The sequence below is a fragment of the Tachysurus fulvidraco genome, chromosome 12 (genome assembly GCF_022655615.1).
Source record: "Tachysurus fulvidraco isolate hzauxx_2018 chromosome 12, HZAU_PFXX_2.0, whole genome shotgun sequence".
Classification (NCBI taxonomy): domain Eukaryota; kingdom Metazoa; phylum Chordata; class Actinopteri; order Siluriformes; family Bagridae; genus Tachysurus; species Tachysurus fulvidraco.
The window spans coordinates 16,343,397-16,363,903 of record NC_062529.1 but is presented as its reverse complement, the minus strand read 5'-3'; the positions used below and the strand labels follow the sequence as shown (position 1 = coordinate 16,363,903).

The following is a 20,507-nucleotide window of genomic DNA, read 5'->3' as shown; positions in this document are numbered from 1 at the left end:
CCACAATCAACAGTAAATAAGTTCAGTGACACTGTCAGTACAAACAGTTTCTGCTGCACAAAGTAAAGAGTAAAGACCACTGACACAAAATTCACTGTTTTTAGGTTTATTGTGAAAAAGTAGTAATTATGATTAACTCTGAAAACCATGGAAAAGACACATATAGTGAATTAGAAGATCATGGCGATTTGACTGGAGATGATAATCCTCTATATTCAAAAAGTAAGCAATTTTTTGTATATCAGACATGACAAGATGTAGATTTAATTTGTTATTTAGCATATTTAACAAAATGTGTGAGATAAATGAGTTTAACAGTTGATTTTTTAGCTTTTCTGTTCGAATTGATGGCCATTTTTACTATCTGTAAAACAAACCCTTTCACCTTTTATTGTGACATTAGCAGTGGGAAAGTCTAAAGTTGTCATAAATTCTGAATATACAGGAAATATAAATTGTTTTGGTTTATATATAAAGAAATATATAAAATATATCTCACCCATATGCTGCTTTCATATAATAATAGCAGACTATAAAAAATGGCATCTGTTTTTACCTAGGTTTAAGAAACCACTTTACACTTTACTGACATTTCAGTGAATTTAAATTGTTTTAAATCTCAAAGAATCAAACTGACAAAATATGCAAATTTAACACATTGACATAATTAGAGTAAATAAATTGCCATGTGTGACATGAAACTTGACTTTTTGTCAGGCGTTCCCAGGACAAATGAGTGGCAATCAAATCAGCCATTAATAGCCTAAGAGCAGTAAGTCTCATCTTTACATTGTCTTTGCACATTGTGCTGACTGTAGATTTGATTTTTCTTGATTAGTGTCCAGGTTTACTGTCAGAGATGAACTGAGCTCTAGGTCTTATCGAGTGCCAGCAATGCTTCTTGGGGCCCTATGTGCAGTATTTATTTTTGTTGTAATAGGACTGAGTGTTCACAGTGAGTATATATTGAAAAGATATGTCTATTGTAAAAGGCAACAAAAGAAATTACAAAAGTTATGACCATAACTCAGACTTCAGACAGAGCTCTAACTTGTTAATTCCTCAGTTAACAGAGTGAATGACAAACATGGCATCCTGTCTCTGAACTCATCAGTTATCAGCTCTCAGCTCGCTCAGCTACAGTCAGACCACAGAAGCCTGACTGAGTCCAAAAACGCACTTCAAAACAAACATGAGGAAGATGTAAGAAAGATCACATCCATGCAGTTAAATTTGAACAGAGAGACAAGACTGAAGAATGAACTAAACTCACAAAAACAAAAATTAGAGGAAGACAAAAGAAAACTGCAATCTCAAATTTCAAATCTTGGTAAGTTTTATTTTCATTTGAATGTGCCTTTAAATAGCTCAAGACTTTTTTCTTGATCTTTCAATATTCAACACATTGCCTTATGCAATCACAAACAGCAGGAAACCTGTTAGCTGTGATATTCCTCAATTTATTTTCTGTTGACATTTCAAGTAGATGTATTTTTCTTAGATTTGTGTTCTGTTCAAATTTTAACAGAAGGAAACTGTGGCAAGTGTTTGCCTAACTGGGTACTGATGAACAGCACATGTTTTTACTTTGCTGTGTCTTCAACAACTTCACGCAACGGCTGGGATGGAGGCAGGGATGACTGCAAGAAAAAAGGAGCTGACTTAGTCATCATAGATTCAAAGGAGAAACAGGTCAGAAGTAAACCTTTATTTTGCTTGACTTTCTCTACAGTAGATTGTTTCAAATTCTGTTTCTGGAAGAGATTAAATCAGAATTTTCTTCTTAAATACTTCGTCTTTAGTAGCATGTTCTAAAAAAAAGGCTATATAACCAAAAGTCTGTGGACACTTGACCACCACGCACACATTTGTGTCTCTTCCTGAAAACTATTGGAACTAAGAGTCCCAAAAATTTTCCATCATTACATTACATAATTTTAAATAACGCAAGGTCTATAAAGACACAGTTCACCAGGGTTGGAGTGAAAAAACTTGGACAGAGCAAGGTGCAGTGCAGGGAGTGATAAGAGCGTTGATGTAAGAAGGTTCTGGTCTGGTTTTGGCTTTGAAGGCAAGCATCAATGGTTTAAATCTGATGCGTGGAACCACTGAAAGCCAGAAGATGAACCAGAGCAATGGGGTTGTGTGGAAAACTATGAAAGCTTATAGGTTGTGCAGATGCATTTTGGAGATAATCCAAAATGCATGAATTGCACTCATAGCTGAACAAATACCTGAGTGTCCTGGGTGAATAAACTGGACAAATCCTTCCGATATTTTAAAGCGATACTGATATGAGCATGCCATATTAGCAATGTGCGAGGAAAAGGACAGTTATTTTTTTGTTGTTACTCCCAAAGTTTCATGCAGTGCCTGAAGGGGCCACAACAGGCTTTCCCAAAACAGTGAAAGTTAGCATACTGTAACAGCAAAGGGAGAACTGAGTCCATATTAATGCCCATAATATAGAATGGGATATTCAAGGACAGGTTGATATCAATTTTCCAGAAACCTTTCTATAGTTTGTGTCTATATGTTATGTCTATGTTTGTACAGGATGATACATGTAGCATCGTATCTCGGCTAAATGTGCTGTTTTGAGGTCTTTTTGAAATGAAAGTCTTGTTAGTCTCTGACTTTGAATGCATTTATGCCTCTTCTTAAATCCCAACAAATTATCAGTCAGTAATATTGAGATAAAATAATCATCTTTGAAGAATTATTAGTTATCAGTTATATATATTAGTTGTCATGGTGTGGTATTTAAGATAGAATAGATTTATCCAACGTGAATAATCACTGACACTGATATTACAAGACATACTATCTAGGGCAAGTATTTCTTTTTTTAGTATTTTAAAGCACCCTAATTGTTTTGCTGAGATATAATTCCTTACTTATTGCAAAATCAGAATGTGAGTGAAAATTTTAAATATTTATGTGTATAAACTGCTTTTTCATGCTGTACATAATGTTGCATTCATATTAACTCAGAAGTAGAAAGTAAGAAGAATTATTTTCTTTATTTCCTTCTTTTATTACTGTCAGTGGTAATGTCAGTTGAGGTGATGTCCTGATTTTATAAGTATTCCAAGTTGAGTGGCAAATTTCTTTCCTGTTACTTTCCATAGTCAGAGGTTGGAAAGGGTCACTAGATAGTAACAATATTAACTTTTAACATCCACTCTCTTGCATAGGAGTTCATAGTAGAGAGTTTAAAAGCACTTCGGTACAACCTACCATTTAATTATTACAATGGATTTTGGATCGGCCTCAAAGATGACCATACAGAAGGGATCTGGAAATGGCTGAATGGGACCACACTGAACGAAGGGTACCCAATTTTCTATCATTTGTTGCTGCAGAATATAACTATGAGCTTATTTTATTAGAGTATGATAAAAGGATAAAAATTGCATGTCTTTTATAGCTACTGGATGGACGGGGAGCCAAATGATGACAGGTCTATAGAGGATTGTGCGGCTGTGTATCCCACAAATAATCCAATGAAGGCCTGGAATGATGCACCATGTTCACACCCACTAAAATGGATCTGTGAGAAGGAATTAGATAAAATGATCTAGAATTCTTAATTAATCATGAATATGTTTATTTTTACTCAATCGTTATAATTCATTAAAGTCAAAGCAATAGTCTGATTTATTTTTAATTAAGCACTTACTTTATTCTCTCTCTCCCTCTCACTTACTCATACTGAACTCTTATTTACTAATATACTATATACTAGAACTTTGTGCTTTGGGGAAATAGATGGATGTAAACTGTTGCTTTTATATTATTCTAGTCAAAAACAGGGGAAGAATTGATGGAGTAATAAGAATTATTACTTTTCAAATTAATTCAGACTACTGACCTGATGTTATTTTCTTTAAAACAGAAATAAATGCTGTTGAGTAGTTAGTCATCTGTTAGAACCCTTAAAGCAAATTAAGAATCCAAATTCCAAGGAAATTTTCTTTGACTAAATCGATTGCTGAAAAAAAAAAGTTTGTAAAAAAAAAATAAATCTGCTCTCTTCTACCAACTTTTCTTTTTATGCTACAAGTAATTTACACTTTAAAATCACGCTGCCATTTTTTCATGTGTCTGGTTCTGCTACGAATGTGGTAGAAAGCCCAGTAGTTGTTCATAGATAGGAAGAGTTTTGTAATTAATAATAATACTACTAATAATCAAATATTTGAATACAACAGAATCATTGCTCATAATTTTCATGTTCAAAAACTTGACAATGACATGAATAAAATAACTATTTTACATAGCATGTATGCCTTTTTAATGCTAAACATGTAGACAAGTTTACATTTTCAAAAAATAATTTTAAAAATACAATTATTTGCTGTGATATATCATAGATATTAAAATACTTAATTTATCCAAATCACTTTTCTATCTAGAAAAAGATGAAATGTGGCTAGACATTTTTATTTCTATAAAAGCTTTAAAATATTTTATAGCCTGCTTTACTGTGCCTGTAAAATAATATGTGAATTTTGCGAGAAAGATTCAGAGCACAGCAAAGTGCTGTCTGAGAGTCTTCAGGAGCTGTTGTGAGTCTACATGTTCAGGAAAAGCATCTTCTGACTTCTGGGCAGCCATGTAACTGCTCTGAAGATCACCCACCTTTCAAATAAAGAACACAAATACATACATGATATAAACTGGATGTGAGCGAAAAGCAGAAATTCAGCAGATACAGATTGAAAGCTTCAGTTAAAGTTCATAACACACATGGGGGAAAAAAGCAAAACTTTAACAAGCATAACTGTAACATGGTTATTGGTGCCAAGTGAGCTTTTTGAGTGTTTTAGAAATTGCTGATCGCCTCAGATTTTCACACACAACTGTTTCCTGTTCTTCCATGACAGGAGTGGGACCAAAATGTGTCTTCAACTGTAAGGTATCTACTTAAAAATTGCCATTCAGAGATGCTTTTCACTGCAGTTGTAAATTGTAAACAGTTTGGCTTTCTGCAGTTTGAGCACTTGAGTGGCTGATTGGATAATTGTATGAACAAGCAGGTATACAGTAGCTATTAACCTAGGCAGTGATTATATGTTTACATTTCAGAATGCTGTGACATACAGATGTGCCCAAAATCAGCTAACATCATGGGTAAAAAAAATGCTGCAAGAAAAAAAGGTTGAATAGTGCATACCTTATCTGACAGTACAGCAAAGTTGAAATGTGGTTCATACATATGGGGAGCGAGAGAAGCAGCTGTTTGCAAAAAGGCTTTTGCCTGTAACAAAAACATCATCACTGTCATTTAAACCAAATAAAATGTTAATTATTTCATATAATCATTGCGGAATGTTTTGCTCCCTCATATCCCAAATGTGTACTGGTTTCAGTGGAATTAATTATATTTAACTATATGACCTATTCATTTCGGAGAATAAAGTTTTATGTCTGAATATGCATTACATTACTGCATGTAACCAGTTTTTGTGAAATCACTGTTCCCTTATAATCTCATTACAAAAAAGGTAATATTCTTTGCTCCATATGCACATTCCTTGGTAAAAAGATTATAATAGTGCCTACTGAGGAAGCACCTTAGAATAGTATAGCATGCATAACAAGTCTATTTCTCATTGAACTTGGAGACTGAACTCACTGTCATGTTGCAATCCAACTCTGATAATTAATCTATGAACTTACATTGCCAACAAACGTTCAGGCTCTCAGAATGCATACTATCTTTCATAGTTTTTTACACCAAACTAAATAAAATGAATTATATTCGCAAATATTTACAGCTAATTCCACACTGGCCAAGCAAGTAATAAAATACAATATGAAGAAACCTTTATTTTGCCACAGTAAAATTCTTTCTTTGCATATGCCAGCTTTGGAATCTGGGGTCAGAGTTCAGGGTCAGCAGTGTTGCTGCACCCCTGGAGAAGAGAGGGTTAAGGTCCTTGCACAAGGGCTCAACATTGGCTGCTTGGCTGTGCTGGGGGCTTGAACCCAGATCAACAACTCCGATCCTTAACCACTTGCTCACTTATGGCATGCCTTTATAGGTTAATAATAAATTACAGTTTTGTGATGTGGCTCGAAGGACCAAAAATGTTTTCTAAGAATGTGTTAAGCCCTCAATATTAAAGACTTTCTTAAAGTTTGTTTCTTATATAACTCTTAAAATGACAGATTTACCTTTATTTGATAAATAAATGTTTTTATTAACAGAAAACGCAGTATTCATGAAAATTATGTTAATCAGTTTTGTGGCATGAAAAACAGTCCCTGTGTATGTTGGTACCACAGAAATGCTAAAGTATCTTTTGACCAATCATATGAGAATTAAATAAAAGTGTGGTATATAAAGTTTTGCAAGTTTTCATTTTATTTATATGTAATTAATAATCCCCTAGTTTGGCACATACACACAAAATTACCTTTTATAATATACTTAAAATGTTTTCTCCAGTATTTTCTAGATTTATGTTCACTACTACAGCCATTGATGTTTTTATATGGCTATAAGTTATAGTTGCATCAGAAAATAAATTCATGGGGTTAATAGTGCTGATAAATGTGCCTTACCTGCTCAATGCGTCCTTTGCGTAGCTCCAGCACTGCTAAGTTGTTGTAAGCTTCAGCATGATCATTGTTAAATGCCAAAGCTAGCTTAAAGCACTGATAAGCTAGAGTCAAGTCAGCAATACCCTGAATGAAAAGAACAGAACAAAAAGCTTAAAGATCTATTAATTTTACATATGTTTAACCAATGACTTCATATGAGCTTCATGAGGCAGACGTACCACTGCAACATGACCAATATTGTACCAGATATCGGCCTGTTCCTCATCACTGGAAACCAGGGTTAATGACCTTTCAAATGAGGATAGTGTCATGTCATACTGCTGAGCATAAAAGCAGCACAGGCCCAGGTTATTGTACAGTTGGCAGTTATACACACCCATCTGCAGCAACCGCCTGAGACAAAAAGGGAAAGAAAAGATAGAGAAGTAGATACAGTAACATTACATATTAATATAATTGAATATTCCCATATTCAATAACACTCTTCCTCCTTCATAAGGAACGTAACCTGTAGAAACGCAAGGCGATCTCTGGCTGGTCTGTATAGAAATGGTTGCTTCCTATGCAGGCAATGGCCTCTACATGTGTGTTGTCCTGCTTTAAGACATCTTTATAATACTCTGTAGCAGAAGTGATGTTGTTCATCTCCTAAAGTGGCCAAAGTTTCAGTTAATACCTTTGGCTAGTTTCATTATAATACAATATACAATATGTCTAAATAAATGTAGCTGTAGCTCAAAATGACATCTGAATATTTGTCTCTCAGTATCTGATAGTTTTACATGCCTCATGAATGCGAGCAATCCCAGTCAACAAAGTCACTTCTCCTGGGAAATGGTCCAGGCCTTGTTTAAAGAGGTTCAGTGCAGTTATGGGTTGATCCATTCGCTGATATACCTGTGCACAAAGAAAGAGATTGCATCGGTTTCTTGTTTAACATTTCCATTATTTTGTGTGTGCAGTATAAATAAGTTAAATGGAATTAACTTTTTACCTTTGCAAGGTAGAGGTAAGTGTCTACAAACTCTTGATGATTGAGGGCTGATCTGAATTGTTTCTCAGCTTCACGATACAAACCAAGCCTACAAATACAAACTCCAATCATCTAACCAGTCAATAATTACAGTTAGCATGTAGCATTGAAGTATCAAGAGAAATCTGTTATCTTTGCAATGCAATTAATGGGACAAAATGTGTCATCTTTATCAATAAGTTTTTACAATAGTGTTTTGGCACCTATAATAACATTTCCCAAGTTGAACTTTCCACCACCAGTCCTTGAACTGTGCATGCTCTGTAGCAAGTGCAGCTAGGTCCAAAGCCTGAAATGTTCCACAACGAAAATGGTTAACCCATGGACTGCAAACCTATATGCAAACCAATATATGCTTTATTGCTCATCTCCCAGTTTACCCCCAATGGAATTTCTACCCATTAAATGAATCTCACCTATCACACAAAATCTATTAGTATGAAAAGAGTGAAGGATACTTTTCTTCTGAACACATACTAAACACACACTTCGTTTAACACACATAAAGCCAGATATTGTATCTATTTAGTATAAACAAAAGGTTTAAAAAAGGTTTACTTACATTTTTGACATCATTCTCATGATGAAAGATGTATTCAAATAAGGTCTGTGATAAGAGTAAGAGACAGAAAGAGATTTGAAACCACAAAAGCCTTTTGAGATTGGAGAATTATTATTTAACTTCCAAATCCATTAAAGACTTGTGATTTGTAGCTGGAATACCTTGGATAAATTTGGTTTCTGTGCATACTTTGCCAAATTCAACCTGGACAAGTTAATAAATGGTCCATCCGGATGTGTTAACATAGAAGCCTGTGAAAGATTGATAAAACTGATGGTTACAACCTTGAAACACATAAAATTACTGTAATAAGCTTTAAATAGTACAATTGAAGCAGAATATAAATGTGAACATCAGAATATCACTGAATATTCAAACCTTTTTTTTTAGCCTTACCGTGCCCAATCGGACAAATCTCCCAGAAGCACTAGTGACTGGACGGGCAGTGTTTGCAGTTCGAGGTGTTCTGATGGCTTGCTCCATTGTCCCTGGTCTGCCAGACTGAGTGCTGGGCCTTACAAATCCCGTAATGGGGCGTCCTGACTGGGTTACTGGCCTAACAAAACACCAGAGGCAGGAAACATTTTTCCAAATTTCTCCTATTAGGGGTTTCCACGGGGAATAATTGAACACATATTTGATACAGATGGCCTTCCTGATGCAACCCTCCCATTCTTATCCAGGCTTGGGACTGGCATTGAGAGTGCATGGATGGGGGGTAGGTTGGTCCTTGCTAGGACCTGAACCTGGGCCACACTGGTGAAAGCATGGGACCTTATCTGCTAGACGAATATTTGAAACTATTGAACCTACAGCTCTTAAAGAAAACACAGACAAACGTTTTATTACAAACTTCTATAATTGAGCAGGGCCCCTGACTTCATTCATTATCCGTCACCTTTTTTTGATGATGAAAGTTTGGTTAGGTGTGCTTACAAATAATGTGACTATTCCAAGTTAAATTAATGCATTTTAGGAACCTGACAGCTGGAGTAGGCCCTCCACCATGGCTTGTTCCAGGGAGCCTCAGTGATGTTCCTGGTCCTAACAAAAAAACAGAAGTAGTTTGATTTGTTTTAAATATTAACACACCCTAAAATTAGGCTGGATGCTGGAGTTGTCATTCATAAATAAATAAGGTGGCAGCTTTATGGCACTTACGTGCTACTTGTGCAATGGCACTTTCATCCAACATTATTTCTGCAATGCCCTCCTGGTCAACATCCACTTCATCAACATACACCATCTCAGTCAGAGCCCTTGTCTTCAGGCTCCAGGCTGCCTTCAGGGTACCAGAAGAACTATTTTAACAAACTAAAATAAAGTATTTTTGAACAAAATATTTCCCTTACAATATAAAGGCTGGTTGTCATTGAAGCGAAATGGTGCCCTGTACTATAATCTTAGTCAGAAAATAAATACATTTTACTTGAGTAAAATCAGTGAAAAACACAGGACTGTGACATATGACAGATATTGATGCTATGGATAAAGGAGCATTAGGTGGGACTGTACATTATCTAACACTGAGGTATAGGTGCACATATAACTCGAAGGGTGAAGTGGGTGTCACTGGACAACAGGGAGCAGGGATTAAACAGACGAGCTGTTACCTCAGAAATATGGAGTGACGTTTGAGGTTCCTTGGCAGAAAGTCGAGGTGGAGAGTGATAAACATTTAAATTAGAAGCAAATACCCTCTAATGCTTGAAAATTGTTTTCAAAAAGCAAAACGACCCTAAAATTATTAACATGCAAATGAATTTCCTGCACACTTGTCTTGTTAAAAAACAATCTACATAGTCTGACCTGCCTGCAGCTACACTAACACTGACCAGACAGGTCAAGCTGGTAAATGCTTGTAGAAGAAAAGATTCTGCTACACTGTAGGCAAGTAAGAAAATAACACATAGGTAAGGCAATTATTTCAATTATTTATTTATTAAGGCAGTGGTACGTGGTTAATCGCTTTGACCACCTCGGTTTGTGTTTTGCTGGTCAGCCCAACTGTAGCTAGTGTGCCTTACACAGTGTCCTTGGCTAGCTGGAGTGTTATGACGGCTGAGTAAAATGAAACAAACCATGTAGTATTACTTTGCTTATCTACCTAACAAGTGAAATTAGATTATTTAACAGAAACAGGACACGAGTAGCAGCTAAAACCTACGATCATTACTGTCTGTAAGATGCCTTTGATTTATTGTTATTTTATCTGCAGTCCAGTTTAAGAGGATTATTTTCTAGCAAAGCTAGCTAGAGATAACAGCCCTGCTATATCCGTATAAACAGACTCACCTGGTCGTACGGATTTTCCTCCAGCACCTTTGTGCAAAGATCCGAACATTTCTGGTACTTCCTTCTCCTAAAATAGCTCCATGCAAGAAAAAGAGGATCCATAGATAATGTAACTTCCATTTAGTCGTAAAGCGAATTTTGTTCAGGCCCACAAATAAACTGTTGCTAGCTTAGCTTAGTTTAGCTTAGCTCAGCTTAGCTTAGCTGAATTAGCTAAACCCTCTATCGCTGAGCCTCGCGCGTCCCGTTGCCCCAGTAACAAGAGAGAACTCTGCGCATGCGCTTGTTTGTGTAAACAAAGAAAATGATAAGATACACCAAGTAAAGACAAGTAAGGGATTTTGTATAAAGTCTTTTCTTAAACTAACAAATTGTTAAATCTTAAAGACAGATTTATATATTTAGTGGTGTATTTGTATATGTTTAATGGTATATTCTGTAGAAATATATAACAAAGTGCTATTAATTTGGGTTCAGAGAACTAAACAGTTTGCTGTCATTCACGCTGCATTTAAGTACTCTCGAAATTTCTGCAGGGTTTAAACATTTTCTTAAATAACGAGTTGCGAATTTATCTATTAAAGTATACGTGATAATTACTTAATACAGGCAATTGAAGCGCACGTGAATATAGCATTATTTCGCGCCAAATTTGTCCCCGGTTTCAAACCGGAAGTCATGTGCTGCATGTTTCTGCTGTCACACCACGTGCTAGTCCTTTGTTTGTGTTTTTATTTATAGACGTATATTTTTGCGCGGGCGCGATAACTAATGTGTTAAGGCTGTGTGTGTGTAGCAGAAGGAATATGGACGTAAATAAAAGACAGGAGGATGTCGGCTCCATGGATCTGTTAGAGGATGACGAACTGAGTGAAGCTCTGGCCGTTTTGGCTGGAAGTGATCCGGATAAGTGTTCATATCCTCGGGTAAGACTTAACATCTTATTAATTATCTTAGTCATTATACAGCTGAAGTAATTTCCTTGTTGCAGATACTATAATGATTGTGATGAGCGTACACTCTGATCCTTAAAGATAGAACACTGTAAATGATACTGTATATAACTATATTACATATTGTGTTGTTTATACCCCTTATTCTCTACATATTGTGCCTTACATACATCTGCACTATTTTATTTATGTATATCTATATACACCTTATTGTACATTCTGCCAAATATTTCTCTCTCTCTCTCTCTCTCACACACACACACACACACACACACACACACACACACACACACACACATTTATATTTAGTGAACTTGTTTATTCAGCTTGCAATTTTTTTTAATGCCATAACCATATAACCTTCTACTTGTTGTTCCTTTACATGCACTGCTATAGCCTTCATAATTATTCACTGTACATATGTTTACATCTATACCTATATATTACATGCTGTACATATGTTTACAACATATATACATATATATTACATGCTGTTCATATGTTATCATATTTATCTGCACTGGTCTATTTGCACAATTGCTACTCTTTGCACTTCTGGTAGAGGCATTTTTTGCTGTGTACCTGTATTATGCAATGACAATATCTATCTAATCTATCTAGATTTACTGATAGTCTGTCGCACTGTGCTTGAATCCTAAACCCCCTCTTATTGAATATCTATTGCATTATATCTAATGCACTACATTTGGTGTAGAGACCATTACATTCCAGCATATTCAGTGCTTTAATGCAGAGAGTAGACAGCTGTTTGGAATGAAACCTATGTGCGGTCGCACCTTATGTGTACATTGCAGGGATATGTGAAGCGACAGGCAGTGTTTGCTTGCAGTACTTGCACAGGTGAGGGCATGGAGCCTGCTGGAGTCTGCCTTGCCTGTGCTAACACCTGCCATGATGGCCACCACATCTATGAACTGTACACAAAAAGGTACAGCCCCTTTATATAATATTTTTAAAGTTACTTCTACCTTAGTACCCCACACGTTGACCTGTATTTCTGTTTTTAATCCCATTTGTTTTTCTTTTCATAGGAACTTTTGCTGTGATTGTGGTAACAGCAAGTTCGGCTCATTTAAATGCAAACTGATCCCTGTAAGTGTATTTTGGATGTATTCCTTTGTTGTGTGTGCAGTAGAATTCATCATTTGTAAAGTGACTGCTCAATGTACTTCATTAAGTCATTAAAAAGCTAAGCCACTTATCCACTGGGTTTTCAGAAATGCAGGAATAACCTTATCTTTGAACTTCTGTAAAGCAGAAGTTTGCACACCTTTTTTACAGTACATTTTCCACTGCTTTTGTTCACAAACGTAAGCTGTACTTCTTCATGCAGTTTATACAATGCACCACTTCTCACAACTCTTTATGTGAATTTATATTTAAATATGTGATACCTGATTCTAACATTTGTTTCATTTGTTTTGTTCGTATGTTGCTTATTCACAGGAAAAAGAGGGACAAAACACCAAGAACGTTTACAACCACAATTTCTTTGGCCGTTACTGCTCTTGTGACAGAACTTATCCTGATGAAGATGATGAGGTATGTAATGCTGCTATTCAACTTATCAACGTATTTTGCAATGTTAGTGCACCAGTAGCCAAATTTATATTAAATGTTTAGCACTTCTAAAATTATGTACCATTTCTCTTTTGAACCATTGTTGTTTTTGTTCTTATTTTACATCATGATGGAAGGTTGGTGAAGCAATGATTCAGTGTATTCTTTGTGAAGACTGGTACCACTCAAAGGTAGGCTGTCGCAGGAGTGTATTTTTTTTTCTTACTTTATAAAAAGGCCTTTATGGAGCATATTTTAATGTCATTGTTTTGTAGCATCTGGGTTGTGCGGTCGTGGACTCAGAGGAGTTACTGGAGATGGTGTGTGAGAGTTGTATGAACAGAGCTCCCTTCCTTTGGACGTATGCTGCCTATTTTGCATGTAAGTTTCATGTGCTTGTACCCCCTTTCTAATTCAGGTTAATACTTTACAAAAGCAGCTCCTTAAGGCATGGTGATATTATGTGTATTACTGTATTTCATATAGGCCCTCCAGTAACTAACCTGAGTATCTGTAGAGAGGATGAGGATGATCCTGAAGCAGGAAATAAAGAAGAGAAGGATGCAGTGTTACCTTCATGCAGTAATGGCCATGATGAGCCCTCCACAAGTAAAGGCTGTCAGAAGGAAGCAACGGTGAGAAACAGATCAACATGATATAGTGAAATTAATGCATTAACTGCCAATGGCTACTTCAAAAATATTCTGTAAAGAAAAAATACTTGCTTTTCACTTTTCATATTCCATCAGCAGAGGGAGCAAAATGTTCAAAATGAATTTCTTTCTAATTCATACATTAGAAGACAAGATTTACAAGGATCATTTTCATTTCCATTTGAACTTACTTTACACATCATTAAATTAAATGGTGCATTTTGTTCACTTTAACAGCTCACTAGTAATGGAATTAAAGCTGTAAACCGCAAGAGGACATGTGAGGAGATGGAGCGGTGTCCTGTTATGTGCCAGTCTGAAACTGCACCATGCAAACTGAAAGAGCTAAAGGCAAAAAGCTTGGTGAGGCCAAGGGTGGGGGCAGTTTTCTGGCCATATGACTGGCGGATCAAGCTTTGCACTTGCACAAACTGCAAGGTAGGTAATTTCAAATCTGCCTATTTCAGTACAATCTCTTAATGATGCTAGATGTTTGTACTGAAGTGTATGCAAGGTTTTTTAATCATACTCCCACAGCCACTCTTGACTAATCCTGCAGTTTTTTTTGTTTGTAAAAAAAACAAAATACCACTTGTCAGTGGTATTTCCTAACAAACTTGGTTGGCTATAAACAAACCTGACCCGAAAGCAGTAGATGGTTCTCTACTCCTTTAAAGTTCAATAAGCTACCTTGTTCTTTAGCCTGGCCATCGTTTCTCATACAAGCTGCATATGTCCTCCCTCATGACGAAAAAAGAATCCACTCCCATAAAGTGTTGATTCCTGCAGGATCTGAGTGTTGACTGCTAATGTGTACTCTTCAATTGGCATATGATTTATAAAAAGTAAATGTTGAAAATTATGTTTGTCTGTACTTTGTCTGAATTTAATATAAAGGAAACTTTGCCCTATTTTTTGTTTTCTAATCTCCCTTTTAGAGATCTTATGTGGAAGCTGGTGTCCAGTTCCTGATGGATGAATCAGACACTGTGCTTGCATATGAGAATCAGGGTGAGGCATTGCTAGAGGAAGACCTGCTCAGGTCCTGTCTCCGTTCCCTGGACCATGTCCAGCAGCTGGAGGTCATTTACCGTAAGTAATACAGAATATTTTCTAGGAGTCATTGACCTAACTACTTAATCATTTACTGTAGCATGTGCTCTAAACGTTTAACGTAAATGAAACAAATTTGATCAGCTTTTGCAACCTTTTACAGAGCAAGCTTGGTTCAGAAAATTACATTTGTTTTTAAATATTTAATATGCTCCAATTATTTGCCTTACATTCCTTGGACTTGTTGCCCTTGATTATGTTGTGTTCATAACCCTGCAGTTTACCTTATGCTTGCTATCACACATAAAACAATGATGTCTGACCATACCATTCATCTGTCCCAACAATACAGTCTGGTTCAAATAAATGGTTAAATTATTGGAGATGAATGTCAGTGACCTTGTGGTGAAGATGTGGAAAATGCCTGGGGATGCCTTTGGACATTTAATACTAAATTTGTTGCCAAGCATGGGTCATCATCTTTACTGTTTTGACATGTTGGAATTAACGTAGGGACAACCAATCAAAACAAAAAGCAGTTTTGTAGTAGCTTACATTTTATTAAATTATAGTGTCTGGTTTTCTAGACAGGATAGTGGTCTTAAAACATTTTATATAGAGCCTCTCTCATACCCAAGGTTCTCAAACATTATGCATAATGATAAACAGTTCTCCAGGCTGTTTGGTTTGAATGGCCTCAAGCAAAATTGCCTAAATCCATGTAGTACTGTGCAAATCTCTGTAATATCATTAGCCACCAGACAACATCTCTAGATGTTGAAGAAAACTTTCAGAATATCCATTTGGCAGCACAATTTCTTACTATTTTTGGCTTGCTTACAGCTCCTCATATTACAGTTAAAGCAATAAAGCAATAAGATTCAGAAATGCATTACTAAACACATCTTTTAATTTCAGTAATATGTACAATTACTGAACTCAAGGCTCGTTTATGTTGACCCTCAAGGTCCCAGGTTAATATTTAGCCACATTTCTTATACTCTGAATTATTTTTCATGAGTATTTATGGGAATATATGTATCAGCTTAAAGAACATTAGATAAAATTGAGTTTAGAGAATTGATTAAAATATTTTGATTTTATCTTTACAGAGTACAATGATATGAAAGCAGAGCTACGTGCGTTCCTTCAGCAGTTTGCTGACCAGGGAAAGGTAAGTATAGAGATAAACAGGCTTTTTACCTTCTAACTGTTAAGTAGACATTTAAAATGAAATCAAATACAAAAAAAACTAAAAATAATTTTTCAATCATGTCTATAGGATTTGACCCCTGAGGCTATCCACATGTTTTTTGAAGAGCTTCAGTCAAAGAAAAAGAGACGGACCAGTGCAGGGCAGTATTACTGCAGCTGATCCGCTATGGATGGCTATCCCTGCATTCTAATTTCTTCTTTTCTTAACATACTTGCAGTTGCTTCAAGTGTTAATTTTAAGCTGCTAATGTGTATTGCACACCACACCCTGTCTAACATGGGACGAGTGGAAATTAGTGGATGTCCACATTAAGACTCATGTACAAGGTGTTCAATAAAACTAGGACTTGACTGATGGACTAGAGAGTTGGCTGGGGCGAGAAACTAGACTTTTTACAAGGTAGCAATTTGAAGGTTAATCTAACCATCAATTATTACTGTATGCTTTCCTCAACATGGATAATTAAATACAGTTTTGAAATGCATGTTGCTTCCTGTCATTATTGTAGTCAAAAACATATATGTACAAAATAAATAAATCAGTCGTCACCAATCAACATACCCAAAATAAAAATGCAACAATATATTTTTAAAGCAAGTTTATTCTAAGGATGCTTTCAAGCTGCAAAGCTGGTCACTGTTATTTAACCTCTCTGAGGTAACAGTAGAAAAATATAACTGGTGAAAAGTCATTACAAGAAATGCAATTATATTAAAGTTTAAGTACAATCAACATATCAGAAACAACCATATCAAACCACAACACAAGTCCAAGTAAAAGGTATCTAAGAGTTTAAAAATACTATTTTCTTCCCCAAAGATACAGTACAGGCCATTTAGAAACTGGCAGATGGATACAGAGGCTCCTAAGAAGGCTTGCATAGGCCAAAATCACTAATTTAATAAAATTTTTGGCCCTCTGCAAACGCAAGGCACGCTCTCAGGTCATCTGCAGTATTAAATAGATGCAGTAAGGAACCATACAAAGCCCCTGATCTCAATTAGGACAATGTGAAAACATTTCTCCAACAACTGCAAACAGATTGTGAAATGGATACAAATGCAAACTCTTGTTCTTCTACTAAGGTACATCATTGATGAGCAGCAAAACAGAACAGAGTGCATTAGCAGCATGTTACTGTGTTAAAGGGTTTTTTTTTTTCACAGTACCGATAAAAAATATGGTGACTTCACACTGTATCCTAGTCACACATTTACTCTTTAAATCTGATGACTTGTGTAGCCAAATAAGGAGTGTGGTCATTTATAAATCATTGAAACAACCGTATATAAAACGTGGATTATGGAGCATCACTTTGGATCAAGCATAGAAAACATACAAAATCACCACATTGCATACATGTATAATCAGTAATCAACATGCAGTTCAATAATGAATATATGATGTATTAAATACTAAACTGGTGAATTATTATTACTCAATTACATTTTATGTGAATGAGAAATTCAAGCTTTCTTGTGAGAAGACCTTTCATTAGCTGTCAGACCAGTGAGAAAAAAAAAGGTACAACATTTTCTGGCTTGCTTCTGTATCACTAGGTGGCACTGTAAATATGGCAAAATGGAGTGAATGATGTTGAGGGTAGCAAAAACATGCCTCTACGAATGTGCGTTATTCACCAACCATGAGCTCAGTAAAGATGGACCAAAAGACTCTGCAAAATAAATCCATGGAAAATGGCTTACATCTGTTTCTTGGTTTCTGAGCTCAAAATCCACAGCTAAGGCCACTGGATGTGAGGAAGAGGAGATGATCCCGAGCATGTTCATGTTTTCTACAGTACAAAGATTATTCATTCTCGAGGCTGGTGCTAATGTAAATATTGAACAGTCTTGATTGATTGTAGCTACTATAAGAATCTTGTCTAAAGGGTGTGAAATGGCATTAAAAAATAATCACTTTACCAGTAAAGGTGCAAGATACTGTTAAACGTGTCAGATATAATATCAAATCCATTTCTCCTTCTCAACCCATTGTGTCGTCATTTGTTGCTTTAGTAGCACATTTATCTTTAGGTTAACCTGTAATGCCTGGGTGATGATTTGACTCTGTGAGAGACTTTTAGTGAGATATTATGACTGTCAAAATGAAATGGTTAAGAAAACACTTTCCAATATCCACATAACCTTTTACCTGTGGCAAAATGAAAATTTGGATTTTATGAGGCATGACGTTATGCTTACAATAGAAAAGTTTAGCCAATAAAAACCAGTAGTACTGGTTTTTGCAATTTTCTTGTACTAAGAGGGGTCATTCTAAGTTAGTGTGCAATTAAATAATGCTACGGATAAATAAAATGTATGACAGTTCTCTTGATACAGTAAATTTTGTTAAAAGATCTGCCAAAAAAAAACACAAACAAGAAAAACACAATCAGCTCTCAGGTGAATAATGGCTACAGCTAAAAATTTGTTCCATTCATACTCACAAAACTAATGGAGATTACATACAGTCAGGTGAAACATTAAAAGAGAAAAGGGTGGCTGTGTTTTACTAACGGTTTGGGTTCATTCACCCTTTTACGGACAAGAGTTTCTTGTAGGAGCCATGCCAATGTGAAGCTTTTCAAGTTGCTTGTGGTGGCCCAACACACTTTATGCTGTTTTTTAAAAACGATTTACAAAAATAAAGAAATAAAAGCACCAACAACTGATCTATTCTATTATTTTTAATCTATTGGATGCTGGCCAAAACGAACAGCATTTCTTTGCTAGTATAAGTATAAATACACAAGTCAAAAGTTTGGACATATAATTTTTGAAGTTTGACTTTTTAATTGTTGTAAAGACATTTTAATGGCTAAGGGGTTGATATTTGTTTCAAAAAGAAATGTAAATAATAATACCAACGTTTAGACATTTCTCAAATCAATCAAAATTCATTTTAAATGTTTTTCAAAAAATAAAAAAAGCATTAATTCAAATTGTCATTTTAGCAAAAAACAAGTTTCCATTAAAATTGCAAAATATTATCCTACGTCCAAATTTTTAAACTGGCAGTGTTATTTTATTTTTCCCTGACATTCATCTAGGAGCTGATTTGATTCCCATTTTAAATGGGGGCATATTTTATTGATGTTTACCTTCATCAGTTAATATATCAGTCACATGCTCAGATTAATGGATTTTAGTATTAAGGAGAATTCATTAAAATGAAGAGACACAGACCCCTCTGAATCACTATTTAAACAAATGAGAAAGATTTAGCAGGAGTTGCTTAAGAATGAATGGATTTTCATGAGAGTTCACAACTTTTTGAAAGGACAGATCCATTTATATTCCTTTCTTCCAAGTTGTAATGGAAGTGATGCATAGCTACCTGCAAGACTACATTGAAACTTAGCACTTTAACAGAGCGAAGTATTTAACAGTCTATGTCCAAGTCCATGACTTTTCATTATCTGAATTAAAGTGCAGATTTCTTATACTGGTACTCTGGCTTATTGGGTGACCTGTGATCCCGACCTATTCCTGTTTCTTCACTAGTGTTTCTGTGGTGTCCAGCTCCTCCAGAGGCCTCCCTAATGTCCCCTGTCCCATCTGCAACCAAGCTGTGCTCCTCATATAACTCAACACCTCCTTTTGAAGGTCCAAGACCACATGTCAGGTCCGAGTCATTTACTGAGCGCCCACTGGGCGCAAATGCTCCCCCTACTAAGGATATTCCAGAGGAGGTATGGTCCAAATCTAACCTTTGACCCAAAACATCCAAATGAAGGGAGTCAGATGGCTGTCCTACCCTTGCCTTGGTGTGAACTGACAAAGTGTCAGGGAGACATGAGAGGGGTGTGTCATTGCATGGAACTCTGAGCTGTCCATACAAGTCTGGACCTGTGTAGGTGGCCTGAGAAGGAAGGCTAGATACAAGAGTCTCTTGATTGGGCAAATCATAAAGGTCTGGATATTCAGGTGGAGGCTCTCCTTTTTGTTTGGGGACATGTCTCTTGTGGGACAGTTGAGTGAGAGAATATCGTCCGCTGGGGCAAGGTCCTGGTGGGTAGTGGGGGATAGTAGAGACCATGTTGGGAAGAGAATGTAGAGTGGTGTCCTGAGCTTTACCATGCTCAGAGAGAGTCATAGTTGACACTCCAAGAGCAATGTCTGGCATATATTCATTGATTAGAGGTTCCAGTCTCTAAAAATGGAACAAATTCTGTTATTATTAAGTATCATCACATCATTTACAGGCATATTTTTAACTTAATGAATACATAAGTTTGATGAGAGGAAATATAAACATCAGCAACAAAATGAAGATACGAGTAATACATCCTCTAAATCAAGATAAAGTAAATGTCTAAAGACAAAGAAGTGAGTATATAATTTTTTGAAGCCCTTCATTCTATGTACATCAGTGTCATTTAGTTGATAAAGAAATGTAGTTAATGCGATTTTGCCCTGGCTCTCAACCTCTCTACAAAACATGGTCACAATGGTATACCAACCTGCATCTGGCTTATCATTGAGGAGGGTTGGAGATTTTGTTTTTATATGATATGCTACTTTAGAGGAAGCTTAGCGGAAATGATAACTAGTAAACACAATACTCTTCATTACTCAAGGGAATT

The 20,507-nt window shown here is 36.0% G+C and overlaps 4 protein-coding genes across 8 annotated transcripts in view; 2 read left to right on the top strand and 2 right to left on the bottom strand.

Annotated features, from left to right (window-relative positions):
* The first annotated feature begins 31 nt into the window (after positions 1 to 31).
* On the top strand, positions 32 to 4,041 carry LOC113659803 (C-type lectin domain family 4 member E-like). Its single transcript, XM_027172849.2, has 6 exons — positions 32 to 222; positions 839 to 955; positions 1,067 to 1,330; positions 1,529 to 1,692; positions 3,198 to 3,334; positions 3,431 to 4,041. Exons 1-6 carry the CDS (start codon positions 129 to 131, stop codon positions 3,582 to 3,584), a joined length of 930 nt encoding a protein of 309 aa, XP_027028650.2. The 5' UTR covers positions 32 to 128; the 3' UTR covers positions 3,585 to 4,041.
* Positions 3,914 to 10,604, bottom strand: ttc8 (tetratricopeptide repeat domain 8). 3 transcript variants are annotated; one of them, XM_027172845.2, is made up of 14 exons: positions 10,464 to 10,604; positions 9,330 to 9,450; positions 9,149 to 9,212; positions 8,565 to 8,724; positions 8,330 to 8,419; positions 8,169 to 8,213; positions 7,810 to 7,895; positions 7,568 to 7,655; positions 7,360 to 7,470; positions 7,082 to 7,221; positions 6,792 to 6,966; positions 6,574 to 6,696; positions 5,180 to 5,263; positions 3,914 to 4,644 (listed from the first exon to the last, which is right to left on the bottom strand). In XM_027172845.2, the coding sequence occupies exons 1-14, from the start codon at positions 10,581 to 10,583 to the stop codon at positions 4,528 to 4,530; spliced, it is 1,524 nt and encodes a 507-aa protein (XP_027028646.1). In that variant the 5' UTR covers positions 10,584 to 10,604; the 3' UTR covers positions 3,914 to 4,527. The 3 variants fall into 3 exon arrangements, with proteins under 3 accessions (XP_027028646.1, XP_027028647.1, XP_047677058.1); XM_027172846.2 differs by having other exon boundaries at positions 9,330 to 9,482; positions 10,464 to 10,602; XM_047821102.1 differs by having other exon boundaries at positions 9,330 to 9,469; positions 10,464 to 10,594.
* LOC113659802 (putative E3 ubiquitin-protein ligase UBR7) lies at positions 9,945 to 16,403 on the top strand. Of its 2 annotated transcripts, none has more exons than XM_027172848.2 (12): positions 9,945 to 10,081; positions 11,260 to 11,389; positions 12,232 to 12,365; positions 12,469 to 12,529; positions 12,884 to 12,979; positions 13,135 to 13,188; positions 13,273 to 13,378; positions 13,484 to 13,632; positions 13,888 to 14,088; positions 14,589 to 14,742; positions 15,816 to 15,877; positions 15,986 to 16,403. In XM_027172848.2, the coding sequence occupies exons 2-12, from the start codon at positions 11,270 to 11,272 to the stop codon at positions 16,076 to 16,078; spliced, it is 1,230 nt and encodes a 409-aa protein (XP_027028649.1). In that variant the 5' UTR covers positions 9,945 to 10,081; positions 11,260 to 11,269; the 3' UTR covers positions 16,079 to 16,403. The 2 variants fall into 2 exon arrangements, with proteins under 2 accessions (XP_027028649.1, XP_027028648.1); XM_027172847.2 differs by lacking the exon at positions 9,945 to 10,081 and adding an exon at positions 10,664 to 10,794.
* A 99-nt stretch (positions 16,404 to 16,502) lies between these two features.
* LOC113659799 (BTB/POZ domain-containing protein 7-like) overlaps positions 16,503 to 20,507 on the bottom strand; it is a 38,533-nt gene continuing 34,528 nt past the window's right edge. For both annotated transcript variants that reach the window (XM_027172839.2, XM_027172840.2), the window contains exon 11: positions 16,503 to 20,074. In XM_027172839.2, coding sequence (XP_027028640.1) covers positions 19,346 to 20,074 — 729 coding nt within the window. In that variant the 3' untranslated portion in view covers positions 16,503 to 19,345. The remainder of the gene's footprint in view (positions 20,075 to 20,507) is intronic.